A 22,508-nucleotide genomic window follows, 5' to 3' on the forward strand; every position below is an offset into this window, starting at 1 on the left:
CAGCTTTACAGCCTCGCAACGGGACGTTCCGCAGCCTTTCAAGACAGTCCAGAAAAGACTTTCGCGAATTACTGATCATCTTAAGCAGCCGAAAGCAATTTTCGTTTATCCACGATTTACCGAGACTCCCCTGCTCCTCAGAACCATGACGTAGCAGTTAAGTACTTGGAGACGCTAGAAGACTGCAGTGCGTCTCTTTTTCCAAGAGAGCAGGTCCTCCAGAGTCCTGAAGACCCGGGCCAAATCGCAGCCTCCTGGTTCTGGAGAAGACTCGACGCTGCCAGGCTGAACGTAGGTGGGCCCTCTGACACTCCCTACCACAGCTTTAAAGGCCCAAACTGGCCCTGCACATCTGTACAACCGTTGGGCATTAAAGCTGCTTTACACAATGCTGTCACTTTTGCTAACTTGTGCCAGACCTACCCACATCCCTCACGTTAACCGCACGTCGTCCACGTGAAAGTCTTCTTCTCAGATGACATGCACACTTAGGTTTAAGCCAGCTCACAAATATTTATTTCTGGGGGTTTTTTTTTTTGGTCTAAGCAAAGAACATTCTTTTCTTATAGCAATTAAAATTAAATTGCTTACAGCAGCTTTAAGTGCTGAAATTAACTACAGATAAAAAGATTGTTTTTTCAGGACAAGAGGTGCAATGCAGTTCAACAGTTGATTTAACCAATCACATAATAGCACTCCAATCACAGAGCACCTTCGATTGGTCAGGATTATCATTCTGAACGCTGAATAAAGAGGAACTGGTCAGAGTCCCAGACAGCCTGGCGTCACACACCATCTCCGCTTCCAGATGCCGATGAAGAACTTAGCAAACACTGAACTGAGACTGAACTAAGACTGAAGGGATACTAAACTGAGACTGAAGGGAGACCGAACTGAGACTGAAGGGAGACCGAACTGAGACTGAAGGGAGACTGAACTGAGACTGAAGGGGGACTGAACGGGGACTGACCTGAGACAGAAGGGAAATTGAAGGGGGACTGAAGGGAGACTGAACTGAGACAGAAAGGAGACTGAACTGAAACTGAAGGGGGACTGAACTAAGACAGAAAGCAGACTGAACTAAGACAGAAAGGAGACTGAAATTAGACTGAATGTGGACTGAACTGAGACTGAAGGGAGACTGATCTGAGACTGAACGAGACAGAAGGGAGACTGATCCGAGACAGAAGGGAGACTAAACTAAGACAGAAGGGAGATTGAACTTAGACTGAAGGGGGACTGAACTGAGACTGAACTTAGACTGAAGGGAGACTGATCTGAGAATGAAGGGGGACTGAACTGAGACTGAAGGGGGACTGAACTGAGACTGAACTTAGACAGAAGGGAAACTGAACTGAGACATAAAGGAGACTGAACTGAGACTGAAGGGGGACTGAACTGAGACAGAAGGGAGACTGAACTTAGACTGAAGGGGGACTGAACTTAGACTAAAAGGGGACTGATCTGAGACTGAACGGAGACTGAAGGGGGACTGAATGGAGACTGAATGGAGACTAATCTGAGACAGAAGGGAGACTGAACTAAGACAGAAGGGAGACTGAACTGAGACTGAAAGGGGACTGAAGGGAGACTGATCTGAGACAGAAGGGAAACTGAAATTATACTGAAGGGGGACTGAACTGAGACAGAAGGGAGACTAAACTTAGACTGAAGGAGGACTGATCTGAGACTGAACGGAGACTGAGCAGAAAATGTTGGCTGCATTTTTTTAGATCCACTTTAGATCACATTAGTCTCTGTGGCCAAATACGTCCACCACCCCAGAAACCCCCTAATGCCACCAGGGTCTCGAGTTTCAGGCCTCACACACACACACACACACACACACACACACACACACACACACACACACAGTGAGTGACATCTGCACTGGAGATTCGTCCAGTAGGAAGTGAGGTAATGTGGCTGCTTAGTAGAGAACACACCTTCATACTCACTGACCTCCAGACACAACAAAACACACTGAATATCTGCTCTCACTAAGTACACCCCCAAACAGCTGGGCCGAACTGTGTGTGTGTGTGTGTGTGTGTGTGTGTGTGTGTGTGTGTATAAAGCTGAGTCACTCCAGTTCACATCAATAAGTGTAACCGTTAATCTGTCCCTACAATGCCTGACTGACTCTTACTGACTTGTAGTGACCGGAAGGGAATCAAGTCAGTCACACTGCCTGTTTCAGACCTCCATCTCTCTCCCTCCATCTCTCTCCCTCCATCTCTCTCCCTCCATCTCTCTCCCTCCCTCTCTTTCTATTCACATGCTCTAACGGGCTGAGAGGGGGATATTCATGTCTACAGTGCTGATCACTTAATCCATTTTATCAGTCTCATGATCCACACACTGTCAACATTTCACCAACTCCCTTATTCTCTCTCTCCCTCCCTCTCTCTCTCCCCCCTCTCTGTTTCTCTCTCTCTGTCCTTTCCATTTCTTTCTGTGATGTCACCTTTTCACAAATTATTTTCTGTTTTAAGACATAGTTCATGAGCTGTTGTTGGAAAACCTCCACTAAGATTTTTACTATAGATATTGTTACACTCTGAACTCTATAAACCCTGAAGCCTGAATCCATCACCACAGTAAACACTGCCTTTACCTGCAGGGGAGAGATCTCCAGTGTGTATAACGGTCACCTGCAGCCAACCTCTGTTCTGATGTCTGAATTATCTCAAGATGGCATTCTGACATTAAACACACAAAGAAGATACACACAATCCATCTCTCTCGCTCCCTTTCTGATTCTTTAATGTGGTTGAACTGTAAAACAGTTATGCCCCACCTCTAAACACCACCCCACCTCTTAACACCACCCCAACTCGAAACAACACCCTTCCTCTAAACACCACATCTCCTCTAAACATCACATCTCCTCTAAACACCACCCCACCTCTAAACACCACCCTCATCTAAACACCACATCTCCTCTAAACACCACCCCTCTTTTAAACATCACCCCATCTTTTTACACCACCCCAACTCTAAACAACATCCCTCCTCTAAACACCACAATATCTACCCAACACCCTTATGTGGCAACAGGTAGTTAAGGATAATATCAGTAATAACCTGGCTATAGTGATGTAATATGTATTGTTTATGGTCATATTTAAATGCTTGTTGACACTATAGGGGTCCAGTGGAGGTAACAGAGGAGGGGGCTAGCATAGCAGGACTTCAGGAGAACTTCAGAAACTTCAGGAGAACCTCGAGAGAAGTTTGGGAGAACTTCAGGAGATGTTCAGAACTTCAGGAGAACTTTGGGAGAACTTCTGAATGTACAGAGCGGATGTCCTGCCTGGGGCAAGGTGCAGAAATCCAAGAGTTCTCTAGTGGAACTCTGATCAAAGTTCTCGTCCTCCCCGTCCTCTGTGTCTGATGGTCCTGCATGTCCCACCTACCCTGCCACCCAATTCTCATTCACTGTGGAGTACCGTCTCTCTCTCTCTCTCTCTCTCTCTCTCTCTCTCTCTCTGAGATCACTCTTGATCCATCTCCATACAGGAAGCAACATGGCGATTTCAATTAGTCAGAAAATAACTCTGGGAGAGTCCGAGTGCGGTGTTCAAGTCCAGAGTTTGAGTCCAGCCTGGAGGCGGATGGGAGGAGAAGAGAGGAGGAGAAGAGAGGGGAGGAGAGGGGAAGAGAGGAGGAGAGGGGAGGAGAGGGGAGGAGAGGCGTGTAATTCCATTCCTCTCACTCCCTTGACTCGTGAAGTCATGTAGCTACAGGCCGAGGGACCAGAGACACAAAAAGAACAACAACGATGGGAAACAATGTGGAATGAAAACAGAAAAGAGGCTTTTCTCTTCCTCTTCATCTTCTTCATCTTCGTGGTAGCCAGACTGTCGACGAGGCATGAAGAAAGCCACAAAGCACAGGGTTTCAGGCACTGAGCATGCTGGGATACTGTGAGACCCTGTGTCATGACCAGACCAGACCAGACCAGACCAGTCCAGACCAGTCCAGACCAGACCAGACCAGACCAGTCCAGTCCAGTCCAGTCCTGCAGGTCTTGGCCTGATGGCCCTGATCCTTTCTTCCCTCTGTGTTTATATCTTATACTGAATAATGTAAAGGACCCTTTAGACCCATACGATTCTGACAAACACAAACAAGACACACACACACACACACACACACACACACACACACACACACACACACACACACACACACAGCATGTGAGAGTCACAGGTATGGAGCAGATCAAGGAGATGTGGGGGACAAGCTGAGACGCTCCCACGCTCACAGACGTCTTCATTAACATATATGATAGTGGAGATCATGGTTCTTACGTTTAACACAACTCTAACAAGACGAGGAATAGGTGACTCAGATGAGGGCCCTTGACACACACACACACACACACACACACACACACACACACACACACACGGAAGTTCATATAAGGACATAACCAGACTAAACCACATGTAGACGTGGACATAGAGGTCTCCGGGTGTGTGTGTGTGTGTAATTCTGTCTTTATAAATTCACCACATAATTGACTATATGTTATTTTGCCACAGATGCAGAATTGCTGAATTAAACTTGACTGCACTTTGTGGTTAACACACATGAGCCATAAGAATCAATACAAAGTGTCTTTTAATACAAAAATAAAAACAACATTTAATCATCATTCAATTATCAATTTTTTATGAACATGAACACAGCACAGTGAAGTGTGGTTTTAACGCCACACACCTTAAAGTCAAAGCTGATGATCTCATATACACCAAATACGAGTCTCAGTTCATCTCAGCCTCAGCTTGTAGATCTTACAACATCCATCCTAGACCCATCCTCTAAATCCAACAACCTCCCTTTATGATCTCCAAACAGGTCCGCAGGAGAAACCCGAGAACATGGAGACGTGCAAATGAAGAGACTCTCTGAGTGGGCGGGGCTTGACAAGACAGACAGGACCATGTCCTTCTGAACTTCACTTCCATATCATGCTGACTCCATGAAGATGACAGCTTCAGCGAGCCACACCAATTGTCTATTGATTTATTTATTAGTTTATTGATTGATTTAGAACATGTCAACACGAGGCTCTTTATAGGTTAAACTGTCACATCTGTTTAGAGTATCTTTGCCTTAGCTGTTCAGCACATAGAACAGACAGAGAAAGGTGCCAAGACTCCCACACTGAAGTCCTCAGGACTCTAATCTTCTGCAGCACGTCGCTGTCTCCTCCAGGGACCCTACTCCAGGCAAACCCGCCGCCCCTGCCTTCATGGCCCAGACCAGACGGGCCGAAGCCCCATCTCAGGACACGGAGAGTTGGAGTGTCTGACCCTCGTGTCAACATCGCTCTAATAAACAGAGCCTTAAGCCACGCAACGTTCCCGACCGGCTCGTTCAGCGACAGGTCAGACGTCATGAAGCACACAGGAGTTATGGCTGCTTTATTTCTAATCCAGGAGACGTGAACCTCTCTGATTAAAAGCTGGAAAGACTCAGGTCCTCTCAACTCTTATCTCCAGAGAAGGCCACTGTGAAGAAAGAGCTTGGCACGGCTTCTGGATTTTTCTAGAGCAGGTTCTGCCTCGTCGTCCAGACAAAGCTCTACTCATCTTTCACAGCAGTCTCAATGGAGCGGAGCAGAAAGACTAAATCACACCACTGCTTGGTCTGCTTCATTTAACCGGCATTGACATATTCTGATAAACAGCCAACCAGCTATTCGGCCGGCCAGAGTGCTTACACACACACACACACACACACACACACACACACACACACACACACACACACACACGGAGAGTACCATGTGGCATGAATTTTGTATGTGAGCAGTCTGACATATTTATGGATTTATTTGGTGTGGATTACTTTGCCGCTGGTGGCTGGGCCAGACCCCCCCAGGTGCCCTCATATCACCCACTATACACCAGCTCAAGTGTCTCTCAATCTATTTTTTTAAGAAGTGTGACACAACACTTCCTTAGGCAAACAGGCAGTCATAACGACACACATTTTGATGTCATCTACAGTGACACAGTTTTTATCATCCGTGTCAATCCAAACTCAAAGTGCTAAAATTAAAAAGCACAGGCCCCTCAAATGCACTCAACATGAATGGTGTACAACATTAAACAGGGCCGTGTCCGAAAATCATAAAAAAACATCTGAGATAAAACATCTGAGAAATGATCGAATGAGTCAAACACTTGGAAGACGCAGTCGTCGGAGAGCACTGCATCATCAAGCCATTTATCTCCACCTCTTCACCACACTGAAGATCGTGCCTCATGACACCTGGCCCGACTGGCCCAAGCGCTCGGTTCCTTCAGGGATCACGTCAGGCAGTGGTAGCATAGTGGGTTCAAACCCTGGGTCTGCCATGCAGCCCCCATTGCATCATGGGAGTTCCCCAGGGATCTGTATTAGGCCCATACTTATCTTCATATGCTCCAAGTCAGAGTGCAGTAATCACTTCAAAGGGTTTCTCACCGATATGGGGATATGATTACAATAATTCCTCTTTTCCCCCTCACAGGTTTCCTACAAGTTTCAGATTAAATTTAAATTTATATGACGGGTTTTCTAAAGAATTTGGTATTACAGATATGACATTTCGCCCTGCATGGATGTGTGCAGCTGAACCTGGATCTGCGTAAAACTGAATAAAACTCCACCCCACAAACCGTTTCCATCACGATCTACAGTCATCATCATGCACTTCAGTCATGTTTCAGGAAGCACCAGAAAGCCTCTCTAAACACATCAGGTATATCTTATATGTCTGTAGAAGAATACAGCCCTTCCAGACCAAGTTCTACACCCTTAACTCAACGTCTGGTCACTGTAAGTGTGGTCTACTCAAACAGTACAAACGCTAACCAGGAGGGACTGTTATATCTCACTACGTTTAGAGAAGAAACCACCGGCTCTGTGTGTCTGTGCTGTGTTTGAACAACAGTGTGTTTATGTAAAAAACAGAGACCGGAGACCGAGACCTCCAGAAGCCATTCATCTGAACACCAGTTGCTCTTCCTCCTCCAGGTTCCTCCTCCAAGTTCTCCCTCCACACCTCCTCCAAGTTCTCCCTCCACACCTCCTCCAGGTTCCTCCTCTACACCTCCTCCAGGTTCCTCCTCTACACCTCCTCCAGGTTCCTCCTCCACACCTCCTCCAGGTTCCTCCTCCACACCTCCTCCAGGTTCCTCCTCCACACCTCCTCCAAGTTCTCCCTCCACACCTCCTCCAGGTTCCTCCTCCACACCTCCTCCAGGTTCCTCCTCCACACCTCCTCCAGGTTCCCCCTCTCCACACCTCCTCCAAGTTCTCCCTCCTCACCTCATCCAGGTTCCCCCTCTCCACACCTCCTCCAGGTTCCTCCTCCTCACCTCCTCCAGGTTCCTCCTCCAGGTTCCTCCCCTCCTGCACATCCTCCTAATAAGGCCAGCTCATCGTGAGAATGCCACATTAGACTCTATTGTTTTAACATTCCTGATATCTGGCCCAGCTGACACACGATCAGTCCCTCGACATTCCCAACATGGTTTAAGAGGCACTGTGAAAAGTTTAACATGACCACGTTCCGAGACTCCACCCTGTCCTAACAGAAACTGGTGTGTGTGTGTGTGTGTGTTCTGTGGGAGAAAGGGCCTGAAAAGAAATACAGAAACACTCAAACGCTGAATAAGACCAGCAGAAGGTCCTGAATAAGACCAGCAGAAGGTCCTGAATAAGACCCGCAGAAGGTCCTGAATAAGACCAGCAGAAGGTCCTGAATAAGACCCACAGAAGGTCCTGAAAAAGACCAGCAGAAGGTCCTGAATAAGACCCACAGAAGGTCCTGAATAAGACCAGCAGAAGGTCCTGCCAGGACCTGCTGCTAAACCCTGCAGGCCCTGTCCAGTGGTTTGTCAGAATTCATTTACCCTTTCTTTTCAGTTCAGACAATTTCAGTGTGTGTGTGTGTGTGTGCGCACGCACGTGCATTGATGTGTCTGAATTTATGCGGTCATGCATGCATCCGTCTTTGAATTTGGGCTCGCGTGAGATCTGTGTGAAGCTCTTTGAGTTTGTGTGTGCCTTTGAATCTCGTGAACGTGCTCGAGTTTCAATGTGTGTGTGAGTGTGTGTGTGTGTATGTGTGTGTGTTTTAGTGTTCATTCACTCACCCAGTCCGGACACACATGAATGAGCGTGCAGGACTCCTCGGCAGTGGCTTGCGCTCCCTGCCAAAGCAAACAGCGGGTGCGGGAGCCCCGACTAACCAGCTCGTTAAAGTTCCCGCCTTCTGAAAGGCTCCGCCCCCCCCACCTTTCACTCCCGCACACCAGAAAAGGTCTAGTGAGGTAAGCCAAGTTGTTTAACATTCCAGCTCTCTGGATTTACTGACTCAATTCCATTTAAGCTACAGGTCAGGCCAGTCTTTAGTTGAAGGGTGTGTACATCCATTTTAGAGAAGCATGTAGCAATTTGTATACACAGTTATCCTGTGTTAAGGGACCGGGAGGCATTTGGCTGTTCAGCTGTCTTCTTCCCAGCTGTTTGCTGTTGCATTGTTAGGTCATGGGGCCGAGCAAAAGTCGCTCCAGCTCAAACGAACAGAAGAGCATTCAGGCTGAAATACAACGCTTGTAAATCTATTTTCATAATCACGCCTGACCTTGCATGCTTACAGAGCTCTTCGTTTATGTAGCCGCACGCGAGTCTCGGGAATTGTAAACAGAGTTTCAGTGACAACTTCAGTTAGCACACAGTTTGTGTGAGGAGCTAAGACACGGCCTGTGTCTAGCGGCCAGCAGGCCAAGACCGGGGACCACGTTTCTGCACCCCTGCGACTGCACCCAGCCTCGGCCTGCTGGAGATATCTGAAAGAGAAACCGACGTCTGAACGTATTAAAAATGAAAAAAAAGACACAGAGAAAGCATACTTTCAAAAGACCCCAGCCAACATGTTTAAGAGCTTCAAAGAGGAGAAACTATTCACAAAATGACGGTGGTCAGCCACGCGTTTTTAAACCACTGTATCTGACCATTTCCAGCAGTCTAAGGGGAAATATCTGGCGAGGTCTGAAATCATGTGTACACCTCTGCGCTGAGTTAATCAACAGAGAGCATATCAAACCCACCCAGAGCCAAAGCCATAAGCCAAACAAACCCCCACCACCAGTCACCCAGAGACAAAGCCAAGAACAGTAAACCATCCATACTGTCCCACATCACTGATCACCATTAGCCAAAACCTAAAAGAGTAAATCTCCACCAATCAAAACGAGCCAAACCACAAACCCTAATGCAAGTATTTGCCAATCAGGAGTCAAACTTATAAAACCCTAAAAAGTAGTGTTTGGCTACAGAATCATTGTCCCATTGTCCCATATAGTTCTCTCAAACAAAACTGCCTGGACAGGAATCGTGTCCTTCCTTGTTGTGTTTGGTTACTGAACAGAACAGAGGCAATAAAAAAATGATATGGGTTGTGAGCATAAAAAGCAGGTGTTTAGTTTATGAAAGTCCTTCAGGTCTTACACACAATGATTCAGTTGGTGAACATTAATCAATTAGTCAGCACTGGTCACTTAGGCTGTTGAAGGGCACTTTAATGCAGACATGAAGTCATCCACAAAACCATCTGCTAGCAAAGGTCATCCATCCATGTAGCAGTCTCCCCGACAACCCATCCACCCGGTTCATTTCCTGTCCGACAACCCATCCACCCGGTTCATTTCCTGTCCGACAACCCATCCACCCGGTTCATTTCCTGTCTGATAACCCATCCACCGGTTCATTTCCTGTCCGACAACCCATCCACCCGGTTCATTTCCATGTAGCTACCCCCGTGTCAAATAACTCACCCCCAACTTTGCCGCTTGTGTCTGTTTTCAGTAACTATCAAATACAGCTAACTCGGAGACCATCCACCCACCCACTCATCCACCCACCTACTCATCCACCCACCCACTCATCCACCCACCTATTCATCCACCCACCCACTCATCCACCCATCCACTAGGCCGACCCGTACCCTGGAAGGCGGCCGCGTGTTCCGACAGCAGGAACTTGAGCTCGAAGCTGTATGAGCGTAGGCCCTGCACGACGTCCCGCACCGCCGCGGTCCTGTAGCTCTCCTCCATCCTCCGGGTGCAGCAGGACGGTCCCGCGTGTTTGCACACAGACAGGTCCACGTCTGAGGCCGGGGCAGCGGGGCGGGGCATGAAGAACAAAGGGTGGGGGAGGACAAGCAGAGAGTCATAGAGTTAATATCACACAATAAATCATAGTTTAGCAAACACACGAACACTCAGATCCATGATGGCCCTAACTCATATACTTGACTCAGTTTGTCAGCAGGGACACTGGTATCACTTCCTGTAACAGCTTAGCCATAATACCTCCTTCCTATCCTCCTTATATCCTGAATAGGCTGATGATCTAATGCTGGGTGCTAGCAGACCTTCCTAAATTAGTGCTGTCCACCACACACACTCGCATGTGTTCACACAGTAAACATGCACTTAGCACCGTCACCCAAATAAAGCCTGTCCATGTATTCATTCTGAAGATGTTAAACACACACACACACACACACACACGCACACACACGCAGCAGACTAACATTACAGACAGAATTAGCTCTTGAATAGTGCGGTCCAAGATTGCATGCAGCATTCTGGGTACCTTTGGGGAGAGGGGGGGGGGGGTTAAATGAAACATGAGCCCAAGAAATGTCTCCCCTGCTCTCTCTCACTCATCTCGACCCCGAATCGAGCTTTGTGTCACCTAGTTCCAAATCTGGCCCTGAAACACAATAGGCCAGATAGTCCTGTCCCGCATCAACCCGCACCCGCACCCACGCACCCCCACCCACGCACCCAGGCGACACATCACTGTGGCTTAATGATCCGGGACACACCAGCTGCTGTGTGTCCCACCGGAGTGAAGTCATCACTAACCTCTGTCCAACTCTCTCTCCATCTCTGTCTTCTGTCTCAGCTTAATCATCACTGTCATTTAGTTCCTTCCCCTCTTTTTAGGATTGTCTCTTGGTACTCGTCTCCTTTGCTCTTTCCGTTTTCTGTCTCCTGCATGTCTGTCTCTCTGTCTCCTACATGTCTGTCTCCTACATGTCTGTGTCTCTGTCTCCTACATGTCTGTCTCCTACATGTCTGTGTCTCTGTCTCCTACATGTCTGTCTCTATGTCTCCTACATGTCTGTCTCTATGTCTCCTACATGTCTGTCTCCTACATGTCTGTCTCTCGGTCTCCTACATGTCTGTCTCCTACATGTCTGTCTCGCTGTCTCCTACATGTCTGTCTCTCTGTCTCCTACATGTCTGTCTCCTACATGTCTGTCTCTCTGTCTCCTACATGTCTGTCTCCTACATGTCTGTCTCTCTGTCTCCTACATGTCTGTCTCCTACATGTCTGTCTCTCTGTCTCCTACATGTCTGTCTCCTACATGTCTGTCTCTCTGTCTCCTACATGTCTGTCTCTTTCATCCCACTCCTCATTCATCTTAAAGCTGATTTCTAAGACTTATGCAGTCAAGAACCAGAGACACTCAACCTGAGTGACTGACACAGACAGTAAGAGAACGAGAGAGAGAGAGAGAGAGAGAGAGAGAGAGAGAGAGAGAGACAGGCTCCATGTTTGGAGAAAAGTCAACACTGCATATAAAGAGAAGAACCTCGTCCCAAGAGTGAAGCATGGTGGTGGAGACGTGAAGGTCTGGGCCTGCGTTTCGGCTTCCGGACCTGGACGACTACATATTATCCAGGGAACGATCCATTTTCAGGACTATCAACAAATTCTTGACCAGAATCTCCTGTCATCAGTCAGAAGAGTTAAAGCTGGGACAGAAATGGATTATGCAACAAGACAACAACTCAAATCATTACAGACAAACTACCAAGCAATGGCTGAAGAGAAAGAAGATTTGCACTCTGGATTGGCCCCCAGTCCGGACCTGAATCCCGTAGAAATGCGGTAGTAAGATCTGAAATGACGAGACACGCCAGATGTTCCTCCAACATCTCTCAACCGATGGAGCTCTGCAAGGAGAAAAAATCCCCAGAAGCAGATGTGAGACACTCGTTTGTGGCTACAGCGGACGTTTGGTTGAAGTGATGGCTGCAAAAAGGAGGTGCCACAAACTGAAGAGTTCACATATACTTTTACACTTGGTAGACTTTACAAATTGAGATTTGGATGTTTCATTTCATAAGATGATTATTTATTTTTGTTTTTTTTTTTTTTTTTTAGAAAACAATGACCATGTTTGGATGGTTCACAAACTTTCAAGCTGCACTGTGTGTGTGTGTGTGTGTGTGTGTGTGTGTGTGTGTGTGTGTGTGTGTGTGTGTGTGTGTGTGTTCAGATAGCATTGCGTGGCACACCAGAGCCACTACAGATTCACAGCTGTCAGGTTTAATAAGAGATCAGGAGGTTGCAACCGTATTTTACAGGCTAAGAGGATTCCTGAGGTGTTGAAAGGAGTTATTTTATGACCATCTTAAGAGAACATGGGCGTGTGGAGAACGTGGGCGTGTGGAGAACGTGGGCGTGTGGAGAACGTGGGCGTGTGGAGAACATGGGCGTGTGGAGAACATGGGTGTGTGAGGAACATGAGTGTGTGGAGAACATGAGTGTGTGGAGAACATGGGTGTGTGGAGAACATGGGTGTGTGAGGAACATGAGTGTGTGGAGAACATGGGTGTGTGGAGAACATGGGTGTGTGGAGAACATGGGTGTGTGGAGAACATGAGTGTGTGAAAAACATGGGTGTGTGAAAAACATGGGTGTGTGAAAAACATGGGTGTGTGAAAAACATGGGTGTGTGAGGAACATGGCTGTGTGAAAAACGGGTGTGTGAGGAACATGAGCGTGTGGAGAACATGAGTGTGTGAGGAACATGGGTGTGTGGGGAACACGGGTGTATGGAGAACGTGGGCGTGTGGAGAACGTGGGCGTGTGAGGAACGGGTGTGTGGGGAACATGAGTGTGTGGAGAACGTGGGCGTGTGGAGAACGTGGGCGTGTGGAGAACGTGGGTGTGTGGAGAACATGTGCGTGTGGAGAACATGTGCGTGTGGAGAACATGGGCGTATGGAGGTTGGGCAGGTACAGGCCTCTGAATGCTGCCACTGTCACCATGACCCTAGCTCAGTGTCTGCTTCTAACTGGAACTTGAAGGAACGTCTGAGAAAGAAACAAGCTTAAATGGCTTCAACTCTGTGAGAAGAACTCAATCGTTTAGCACGGCGATAACAGGAACATCCCCAGAGTAATTTCAGGGCAAGAAACTGGAGACGTATGCATAAATAACACCATTGTATTAGTAAGTGTGTTGTGAAGGTTGTAGCCCAGGGTTGTGTGTGAGCACACACTCCCAAAGCTCCTGCGGGTTAATAATCCCCTAATCACTCACTGGTGATAGATGCCAGCTGTTTCGATGGTTGGATCAGGTCCCAGTTCCACTCTCACCGCTCACACCAGCACAATCCAAGTAACCTCGGGGTCAAAGGTCAAAGCTTTCTCACTGAGCTTTGGCGCTGACGTAGCAGAGATGGGCAGGAGAAACCTGAGGTCTTCAGCTCAGTCTTCTCATGGAGTGGGAATTTTTGTTATGATTTCAGTGTTTACAGAGACTTGAGGTTCGAAGGGGACAGGGGGGCTTAAGCAATTTCCTGATCAGACTCTTTTATACACACACACACACACACACACACACACACACACACACACAGACTTTAATCTTTAAAGTCAGGTAATTGGTTTTAGCTGAAGTAACACCCCTCTGTTGATAGGCAGTAAGAACCAACAGAGGGTTATTTCAGCATGTTTTTTTTCTTAGGACGATCTTGGTCTTTAGAAGTACTGGCATAAGCGGCAAAGCCATCAGAGTGTTACCTGAGCCTGCTGTGCACCAGTGTGTTTACCTGGGCACCATGTGCATCTGAATGTTTACCTGGGCCCCATGTGCTGCCGTTCAGGAGATGCTTACTGAAATGAAAACATCTCTCCAAAGGGCTGAGCGGCAAAGCCACGTGTGTGCAGACCCCGGGGCGTGTGCCTGTGGGCTCTGGCTCAGAGGTGCTGGTGCTGGTGCTGATGCCAACCCGAAGGTGTAAATACTGGGGGCTGCGTCCAGGAACGGGTGGAGGTGGTGGGGTTTGGGGGGAGGGGTGGTGGTATTTGGAGGACTTCAGACACGAGATGTGCTACTGCTGGGCAGGACCTGAACCACCACACACTTCAGCATCTGCGACGGTACCAGACAGGCTTTAAAAGGGCTGAATACACAACTGAGACCACCAAGACTCAAAGGCAGAGACACACACACACACACACACACACACACACACACACACACACACACACACACACACGCGCAACTTCTCATGAACTGTAAACAGACCAGGCAGACAAGACAGAAATGTGCACATGCTCATATGCTTGGGCAAGTGCGCGCGCACACACACGCACGCACACAAACACACACACACACACACACACACACGCACGCACACACGCACGCACACACGCACGCACGCACGCACGCGCACACGCACACGCGCACACACACACACACACACATACACACACACACACACACACAAACAAACACACACATACACACACACACACAAACACACATACACACACGCACGCACGCACGCACGCACGCGCACACACACACACACACACACACACACACACACACACACACACACACACACACACACACACACACACACACACACACAGCATGCTAGTTGGCCGATCTGACCAAAATACCTCAGATCTAATACTCAGCAGAAGCAACCTGGCCTGACCTTGGATCAGGCTTTTAAAGGGCCTTTCTGTGACCTGCATATGACCTCTCCAGAAAGTGATGTATTTTCTAGATTCCTGATGTCTCACCTGGCCCTGAAAGAATACCGACCAGAGAACATCCAGAGACACGATACTGAAATTACAACCAAGGACCCTCATTCATTCCCAGAACACTAATAGTCTATTTTTGATACTTGAAGACATGGTGAACAAACAGCTGTTGCTTCTGATCATTATCACATACAGTAAAATCTAAATATGGAAATTCCAGCACAACTTGAGACAATAAATAATACAACAATTAGGGGAATTCTAGAGATTTGCAAAAAGGCTAATTACCTGCACTTTAAAACTGTATCTGTACAGGTGTTTGACTGGAATTCAGCATCATAAAAATAGGGAAACATATATCACAAATTAAATCTGTTTCCTTTTTCTTTTTACATTAAGTTCAGTCAGAGATTCTGACTCACATTCAGAAAATTAGTAAGACCGAGTCCAGCACTGGGTTAAACAGTGTTCAGGACTGAGTTCAGCACAGGGAGGTGTCAGCAGTGAGAGGGAACTGCCCCTGTGTGGGGTGTGGAGGGGGCATGTGTGGGCAGGCTGGGTGGAGGAGGGTAAATGTGAGGGCAGGCGCTGCCCCTTTATTCCAGTGCCAGTCATCAACAGTATGAATGCGAGGGCTGTTCGAGCTGCCTCATCAAAAGGCCTTCTCTCAGTCTTACTCCTCTCTCTGTCTCACTCTTACCCCAGTCTCACTCTTCCCCCCGTCTCACTCTTCCCCCAGTCTCACTCTTCCCCCAGTCTCACTCTTCCCCCAGTCTCACTCTTCCCCCGTCTCACTCTTCCCTCAGTCTTACTCGTCTCTCAGTCTTACTCGTCTCTAACTCGCTTCTCTCACTCTCTTCTCTCACTCTCACTCTTCTCTCACTCTCACTCTTCTCTCACTCTTCTCTCACTCTGACACAGGCGGTGAGGAAGCAGCGGGGCTCATTTTTGCAGGACTTGCACAACGCTATAAAAGAATGATTCATACCGGTGTTGAGTTAAGCGGAGAGTATTTCACAGCGTCAATAGGAGAGACTGTAGATTTACTAGATAGTGGGGAAATAACCTAAAGCTGAAAACACCTACATCCTCCTGAGTTGTTTGTGAGGACGGAGCGTGAATGTGGCGTCCGTAGGAGACGTCTGATTCTGCAGTGTCTGCGATGCACCCAGCGACCTGTTGAGATCTGTGCCAATGCTGCAGAACAGGGGGAGGTTGGCACGGAGACGGAGCGGAGAGTGCGTCAGAGGCCCCGCCCCTCCGGCCGCCGGGCGTCCAGGATGGCAGCGTCAGCACATGATCTGGGTCCAGCTCGCTTGGCTGCCTCTCGCAGATGAGCCAAGGAGAGGAAGCACGCCGGAGTGAGAGAATCAGCAAGGCAACGACTCTGTGATGCGCAGGGACACTGACGGGACAACTGACAAGAGTACTGAGAGGAGAACTGACAAGAGTACTGACAGGAGTACTGACAGGAGAACTGACAAGAGTAGTGACAGGAGTAGTTACAGGAGTAGTGACAGTAGTACTGACAGGAGAACTGACAGGAGTAGTTACAGGAGTAGTGACAGTAGTACTGACAGGAGAACTGACAGGAGTAGTGACAGGAGTAGTGACAGGAGTAGTGACAGGAGTACTGACAGGAGAACTGACAGGAGAACTGACAGGAGAACTGACAGGAGTACTGACAGGAGTACTGACAGGAGTACTGACAGGAGTAGTGACAGGAGAACTGACAGGAGAACTGACAGGAGTAGTGACAGGAGTAGTGACAGGAGTAGTGACAGGAGAACTGACAGGAGAACTGACAGGAGAACTGACAGGAGAACTGACAGGAGAACTGACAGTAGTAGTGACAGGAGTACTGACAGGAGAACTGACAGGAGAACTGACAGGAGAACTGACAGGAGAACTGACAGGAGTAGTGTCAGGAGTAGTGTCAGGAGAACTGACAGGAGTACTGACAGGAGAACTGACAGGAGTACTGACAGGAGAACTGACAGGAGTACTGACAGGAGAACTGACAGGAGAACGCACCGAAGCCCCACAAGCATTAATGAAAATCTGCCGTCAGCAGAATTTAATGGTGTTGGTTGGTGATGACCCACACACACCCACAAAGAGAGAGAGAGAGAGAGAGAGAGAGAGAGAGAGAGAGAGAGAGAGAGAGAGAGAGAGAGAGAGAGAGAGAGAGAGAGATCATCTTGTAAATAAAGTGTGTTCTGATTACACTGAGTCTGGCCACTTAACATCTCCATGTATTGTCGGGAACATTTACAAGGCTGTTTTTCCCCTCAATAGAACATCTGTTTCTCCTTCAGCGCTGATTAACGAGCTGGTGCAGACGATATCCTCATGCTCAATATATTATTTATTTCATTTATTTATTTTTTACTGTTGTTACTTCTGACAACAGTAGAGACGGTCATATAGTCTGTTTACATTATGCTTTACACCAACTTCAATTAGTCACCAACCCTCTGGAGTTCAAAATAAATATCAACACAGTGTGCTCGTGTGTTTAGTGCTCGTTGCTCCATTTGCGTTTTTTCCCCCATTTGCACTTTCTTTGTTGCGGTGTGCCAGGCACCCAGAGGGAGGGACACGCCCCCTGACCCTCCCCCACATCACACCTGCTTCCTGTCACCTGATCATCGATGCCCGGCACCTGTGTCTGGCTTTTTCTCACTGGGTCTCTGTCCTGTATCAGCCCACGGCTTCCTGGCTCCAGTGGCTACATCCAGGGCCCAACTCCAGTGCTGTACGTAACTCACCCCAAAGCCTGAGCCATATCTCCACACTTTGTGCCCTCAAAACCAGCCGATTTAGTTCCTCTTTGCCTTGTTGCTTTAGTTTAATTCAGGCTGTGATTCTAATGGAGAATAAAGAGTCTCCTCAAGCCCATATGCTTCTTCATATTTACACTGTACCGTAAGATCACACACACCCTCCTCTCCAAACGGGCCCCTGCATGGAGCACCGAACGTACTGCAGTAGCTCGCTGGTGTGGCCTTCACCTCCTGCTGCGTGCTCCCGTGTGAAACCCAATCGAACCGACACTGTTGTGGTCTACGTGCTTGGTGAAGTGCCCAAACAAGTCTGCATAAAGGCGCTATTCGTGACAGGGGCTGTCCGTGTCAGCGGTCGGACATACTTTCACATGCCCGACATTCCAGACTCCTGGTGCGGACCTCGTGTCGTCTACGAGCGCGGCTCTGCAGACTGACTGACCTCAGTGTTCCCGTCCAACGTGCCTGCCTACAGTCCGACTCCACCATTAAAGGGACAGTTATCCGCCAATAGAAGAACGAATAGGAATGCCCCGATTAGCATAATGTACTGTAACGATGTGGCAAACAATGAATGACATCACAATCCAGCTGCGACAATCAGCGTAATCTTTTGTAGCCGTTTTAGCTTCGCACTGTCAAGCTGACGTCTCTGTGGCCAGTAGGTGACTTACAGATAACTGCTAAACAAGATGGCACACACAGGGATGCGTGTGTGATAATTATAGGACCAGCGTGGAGGGGTTGACGGGAACAGGCTTCAAACCCCTGTGCTGAGATACTTGGATGTGTGCGCAGTGCTGGGTGCTAATCTCAGCCCAGCAGGGGCCCACGGGGCCCAGTGTAGCTACTCCCCCCTCTACTCTAACTCATTAGCCAGACACAAGCTCCCACCTTTGGGGCTTCTGTGGGTGACCACAGTGTGTAATACTTCAGCCCACTAAACCAACCATTACATTCATTTACCAATGTACATATACTTTCACATTATACACACACGTACACACACATTCTGAAGGATTAGTTCAGCTAACTGGGCATTGTAATCATTCCTGATTCTTAGGCAGACAGAGTGTGATATCATCAGGAACGGTGTCTTACATCCTACAACATGACACCCATGTCCATCTAGTCGTCCACACTAAACAATCACATTTTCACTTTACCCACGATGCACAGCTGATATGTCTAAATCAATTAATTAAAGTCACAAATACCACCACTGAGTTTTGCCCTCAGACTGGTTTGCCTATTTTATCCTGAGTGTTTGTGTTACCTTAAGGCCGTCAATCAAGGCGGCGTTTCCCAGTCGTGTCCGTGGTGGAGCTGTGCCACATTTCTGATGCCACCACACAAACTCCCAGTAACCCCTGTACCAGCAACACCTGTACCAGCAACATCTGTACCAACAATACCTGTACCAGCAACACCTGTACCAGCAACACCTGTACCACCAACACCTGTACCACCAACACCCGTACCACCAACACCCGTACCACCAATACCTGTACCAGCAACACCCGTACCAGCAACACCCGTACCAACAACACCCGTACCAGCAACACCTGTACCAGCAACACCTGTACCAGCAATACCTGTAGCACCAACACTTGTAGCACCAACACCTGTACCACCAACACCTGTACCAGCAATACCTGTACCACCAACACCTGTACCACCAACACCTGTACCAGCAATACCTGTAGCACCAACACCTGTACCACCAACACCAGTGGTCTTGGCTGCTTGGCTCAGGTGTTGGGAACTGAGATGTGGACCAGGCTTTGGTCATTGGGGACAGGATTGAGAACACACTGGATTAAAGACATGACAGGTTGTTGAGATGGAGTTCTACAATTCTGATCATTACAGACGTGCAGGTGAATGACAGCTGAAGTGACTCTATTAAAACCCCAAATGAGCGCCTCACTTCTGAAGAAATTCACCTAAAAGTCACCAAAGCAGAAATTACAATCTTCTCACAGAAACAAAAGCAGTTGGTTATGAAGCAGATATATATTTATAACCCATCATACGCTTTGGCTTCCTTTTTTCTTCTTGGTGGCCACATGAAGAAAGTGGAGACTGATGCAATTATGGAGAGACAAACCACTGCCGTCAGGAGATGTACCCTCATTATGGTTTGGGCAGCCTAACTTGTACAAAATACTGTCTACAGATTCTCTGCCATGCCAGGAAACATTTACTTTTGCTTTCGGAAGATGTGTATATAGTGAGAAACTCAGAGCTCTAGTTCCTAAAGGATCTAATTCTCTAGACCTCTAGATCCTGAAGGATCTAATTCTCTAGCGCTTTAGATCCTGAATTATCTAATTCTCGAGCTCTGGATCCTGAATTATCTAATTCTCTAGAGCTCTATATCCTGAAGTTGCTGAGTTTTTCGTCCTGACCCAGAACAAATATGTTCAAATTATTTTGTGAAAGATATGATTCAAGAAAGTTATACCTAGTAAAACTTTGAAAATTACAATGTTTGGCCTTTCAGAACTAGATGTTTTACACCCTAAGACTCTCTCACTCTGTGTGTGTGTGTGTGTGTGTGTGTGTGTGTGTGTGTGATCTGCAGTTACTTAACTCCAGACATTCTTCACTCTAATCAAGTTCTGATGCACCACAATTCTGCAAGAAGGCTTATTCTCCAAAGGTTGCAAGCGCCAATTATATAGTCACCAGTATTTGTTCTAAGGCGTGCTGCCTAACAGCGAATACTGTTCAATAAGAATAAAGGTCTATTGAATTACAACAGCCCATTAAAACTTACATTTATGAAGCAAGAGAAACTTCTGTAAATATGTAGATAACAGGAGAAGATATATTTGTCACTATCCGTGTTCTACAGGTAAAGCACATGTCACATTCTCATGCACGCGTGATCTGGTAGTGTGGCTGATCTGGTGAATCCTGGCTGGGAGACGGTCGCGCGTGAGAGCTGAGTCACACGGCGGGCGACCGCGTGCGTCCGTGACGCACCGTTAACCGGGTACGGGAGCCGACAGGGTTTGCGAGGTCACCGTTAATTAAATCCTGGAAAACTCATCGTTTCAGTGCCGGTCTGTTGATATTCTCTCTGGATTAGTTAATCATGGCAACATTCGGACCGAAAAGCAAGAAACTGTTTAGCAACCGTAGCTGTACATTTCATGAACTTTTATAGTGTTTTAAAACTATTTTGTTAAAGTCTTTCAGTTAGACTCTCGATTTATCGATCAATTGTTATTCACCCAAACGAATATCTGAAACTACCTGTTCGCTGAGTTACAAACCCGCTCTGGATACAATTTGAACCCGTTATGCCCAGTCAAAACGTACTTGTGTAATATATTATATATACAAGAGCGTTATAGTTCTCCTACACCTGTAATGCGTGTTGAGTGCACTCACCTGTGCCAGGTGCCTCCGGGACCCATTTGAGAGGTCCAATATGCCGAACCTGGAACGCCGTTTTCACCTCGTGACAGCTGTGACATGTCACCTCGCGCACAGCTGCCAGGCTCGCGACCAGCACCGTAACCCAGCAGAACTTCACGCGTGGGACAAGTTCACGGGACATGTCAGCATCCCAGTGCGCACACCCGCGAGATGGAGCCGGATAAAACACACACACAAACCTGCCCACAAACCAGCGCCCAACGCACACACGTCTCGCAGCCGACGTCTAATCTGTTACATTATTTACTGGGTTTGGTGCGGACGGGACGGGAGAGACCTGCAGACTAGCGCGCGTGAGTTCTGCAGCGCGAGCGACAGTCTACACTCGCACGCGCACTGACTGACTGAGTGACTCCTCTCGCGCGCGAGATCCACGCCTCGGGGATCAGTTTGTTCAGATTCTGGTCCGTCACTTTGAGATTTGACCAGTGCGTTTAAAGCGTCGCGGTCTGTTTGTGTAGTTTTTGGTACTTGGTATTTTGGTACTACATTTTACTGAACGCTAATAGAAGACGGACACACCAATATAGCAGCATACCCAAACATTCTGTGGTTTGTTCTATATGTTTAATGTCTAAAGTGGGTCATATAAATAAGACAACAGAGCGTTGGCCTAATAGAAAAGCGAAAGGAAATAATGGTTGTTAAATACAAAACGCCAATTATGTGTTGCACCGGATAGTCATATATTCTAAACCACTGCAAGTCACTTCGATTTGACAAAAGTAACTTTTACGCTCTCTGCTGGGTAAACATCTGAAGTGCAGGATTTCAAACGCACAGGTGAATCACATTATGCACAACGCAGATTCCTTAAACGTGCTTTGATTCGTTTCGTTTCTCTTGAGACGTACATGCGGAGTACATCAAAACAAACAGGTTTAGGTTGTTTAGCATCGTCTTTTAGTATTTTATGCAGATTGGAGAGAAAAATAATTTAGAATCAATTTTAAGATGAGTCCAAATTGCGAGAATGGGCAATGTGTTTAAACAGCAGTGCACGTTTAGGTCGTGTGGCAGTGTTTAAACAGCAAACTTTACAATTCTCATCCAGTCTGATTGTGAACATGTTCCAACAACATTAAGGTTTACAGCAGCTATCCAGTCTGATCATAAATCTGATGTTAACTGCAGTAAAGTTGAATCTTATTCAGTCTGATCATAAATCTGATGTTAACTGCAGTAAAGTCGATGGTTCTTATTCAATGTGATTGTAAATCTTATGTTAACACCAGTACAGTTGATGGTTAACATAAACGTTTGCAGTACCCTTATCCAGTACCCAGTTTTGAATAGTTTTCAGTGACCTTTCTGGTAATTTGTATACAAATGTTTAACTTTACAAGTAAAATTAATTCTGTTGTGTCTTAAGTGACAAGTATTTGTACTTCTTTAAATT

The 22,508-nt window shown here is 47.3% G+C and overlaps 1 protein-coding gene across 1 annotated transcript in view; it reads right to left on the minus strand.

Moving 5' to 3' along the window:
• LOC143483322 (glypican-5-like) overlaps positions 1-21,469 on the minus strand; it is a 27,354-nt gene extending 5,885 nt beyond the window's left edge. The window contains exons 1-2 of the mRNA XM_076982165.1: positions 21,062-21,469; positions 10,013-10,174 (exon numbers count right to left, since the gene is read on the minus strand). Of these exons, the coding sequence (XP_076838280.1) occupies positions 10,013-10,174; positions 21,062-21,230 (331 nt within the window). The 5' untranslated portion in view covers positions 21,231-21,469. The remainder of the gene's footprint in view (positions 1-10,012; positions 10,175-21,061) is intronic.
• Positions 21,470-22,508: the final 1,039 nt, after the last annotated feature.

This window comes from Brachyhypopomus gauderio, chromosome 19 (assembly GCF_052324685.1).
Source record: "Brachyhypopomus gauderio isolate BG-103 chromosome 19, BGAUD_0.2, whole genome shotgun sequence".
In the NCBI taxonomy this organism is placed as follows: domain Eukaryota; kingdom Metazoa; phylum Chordata; class Actinopteri; order Gymnotiformes; family Hypopomidae; genus Brachyhypopomus; species Brachyhypopomus gauderio.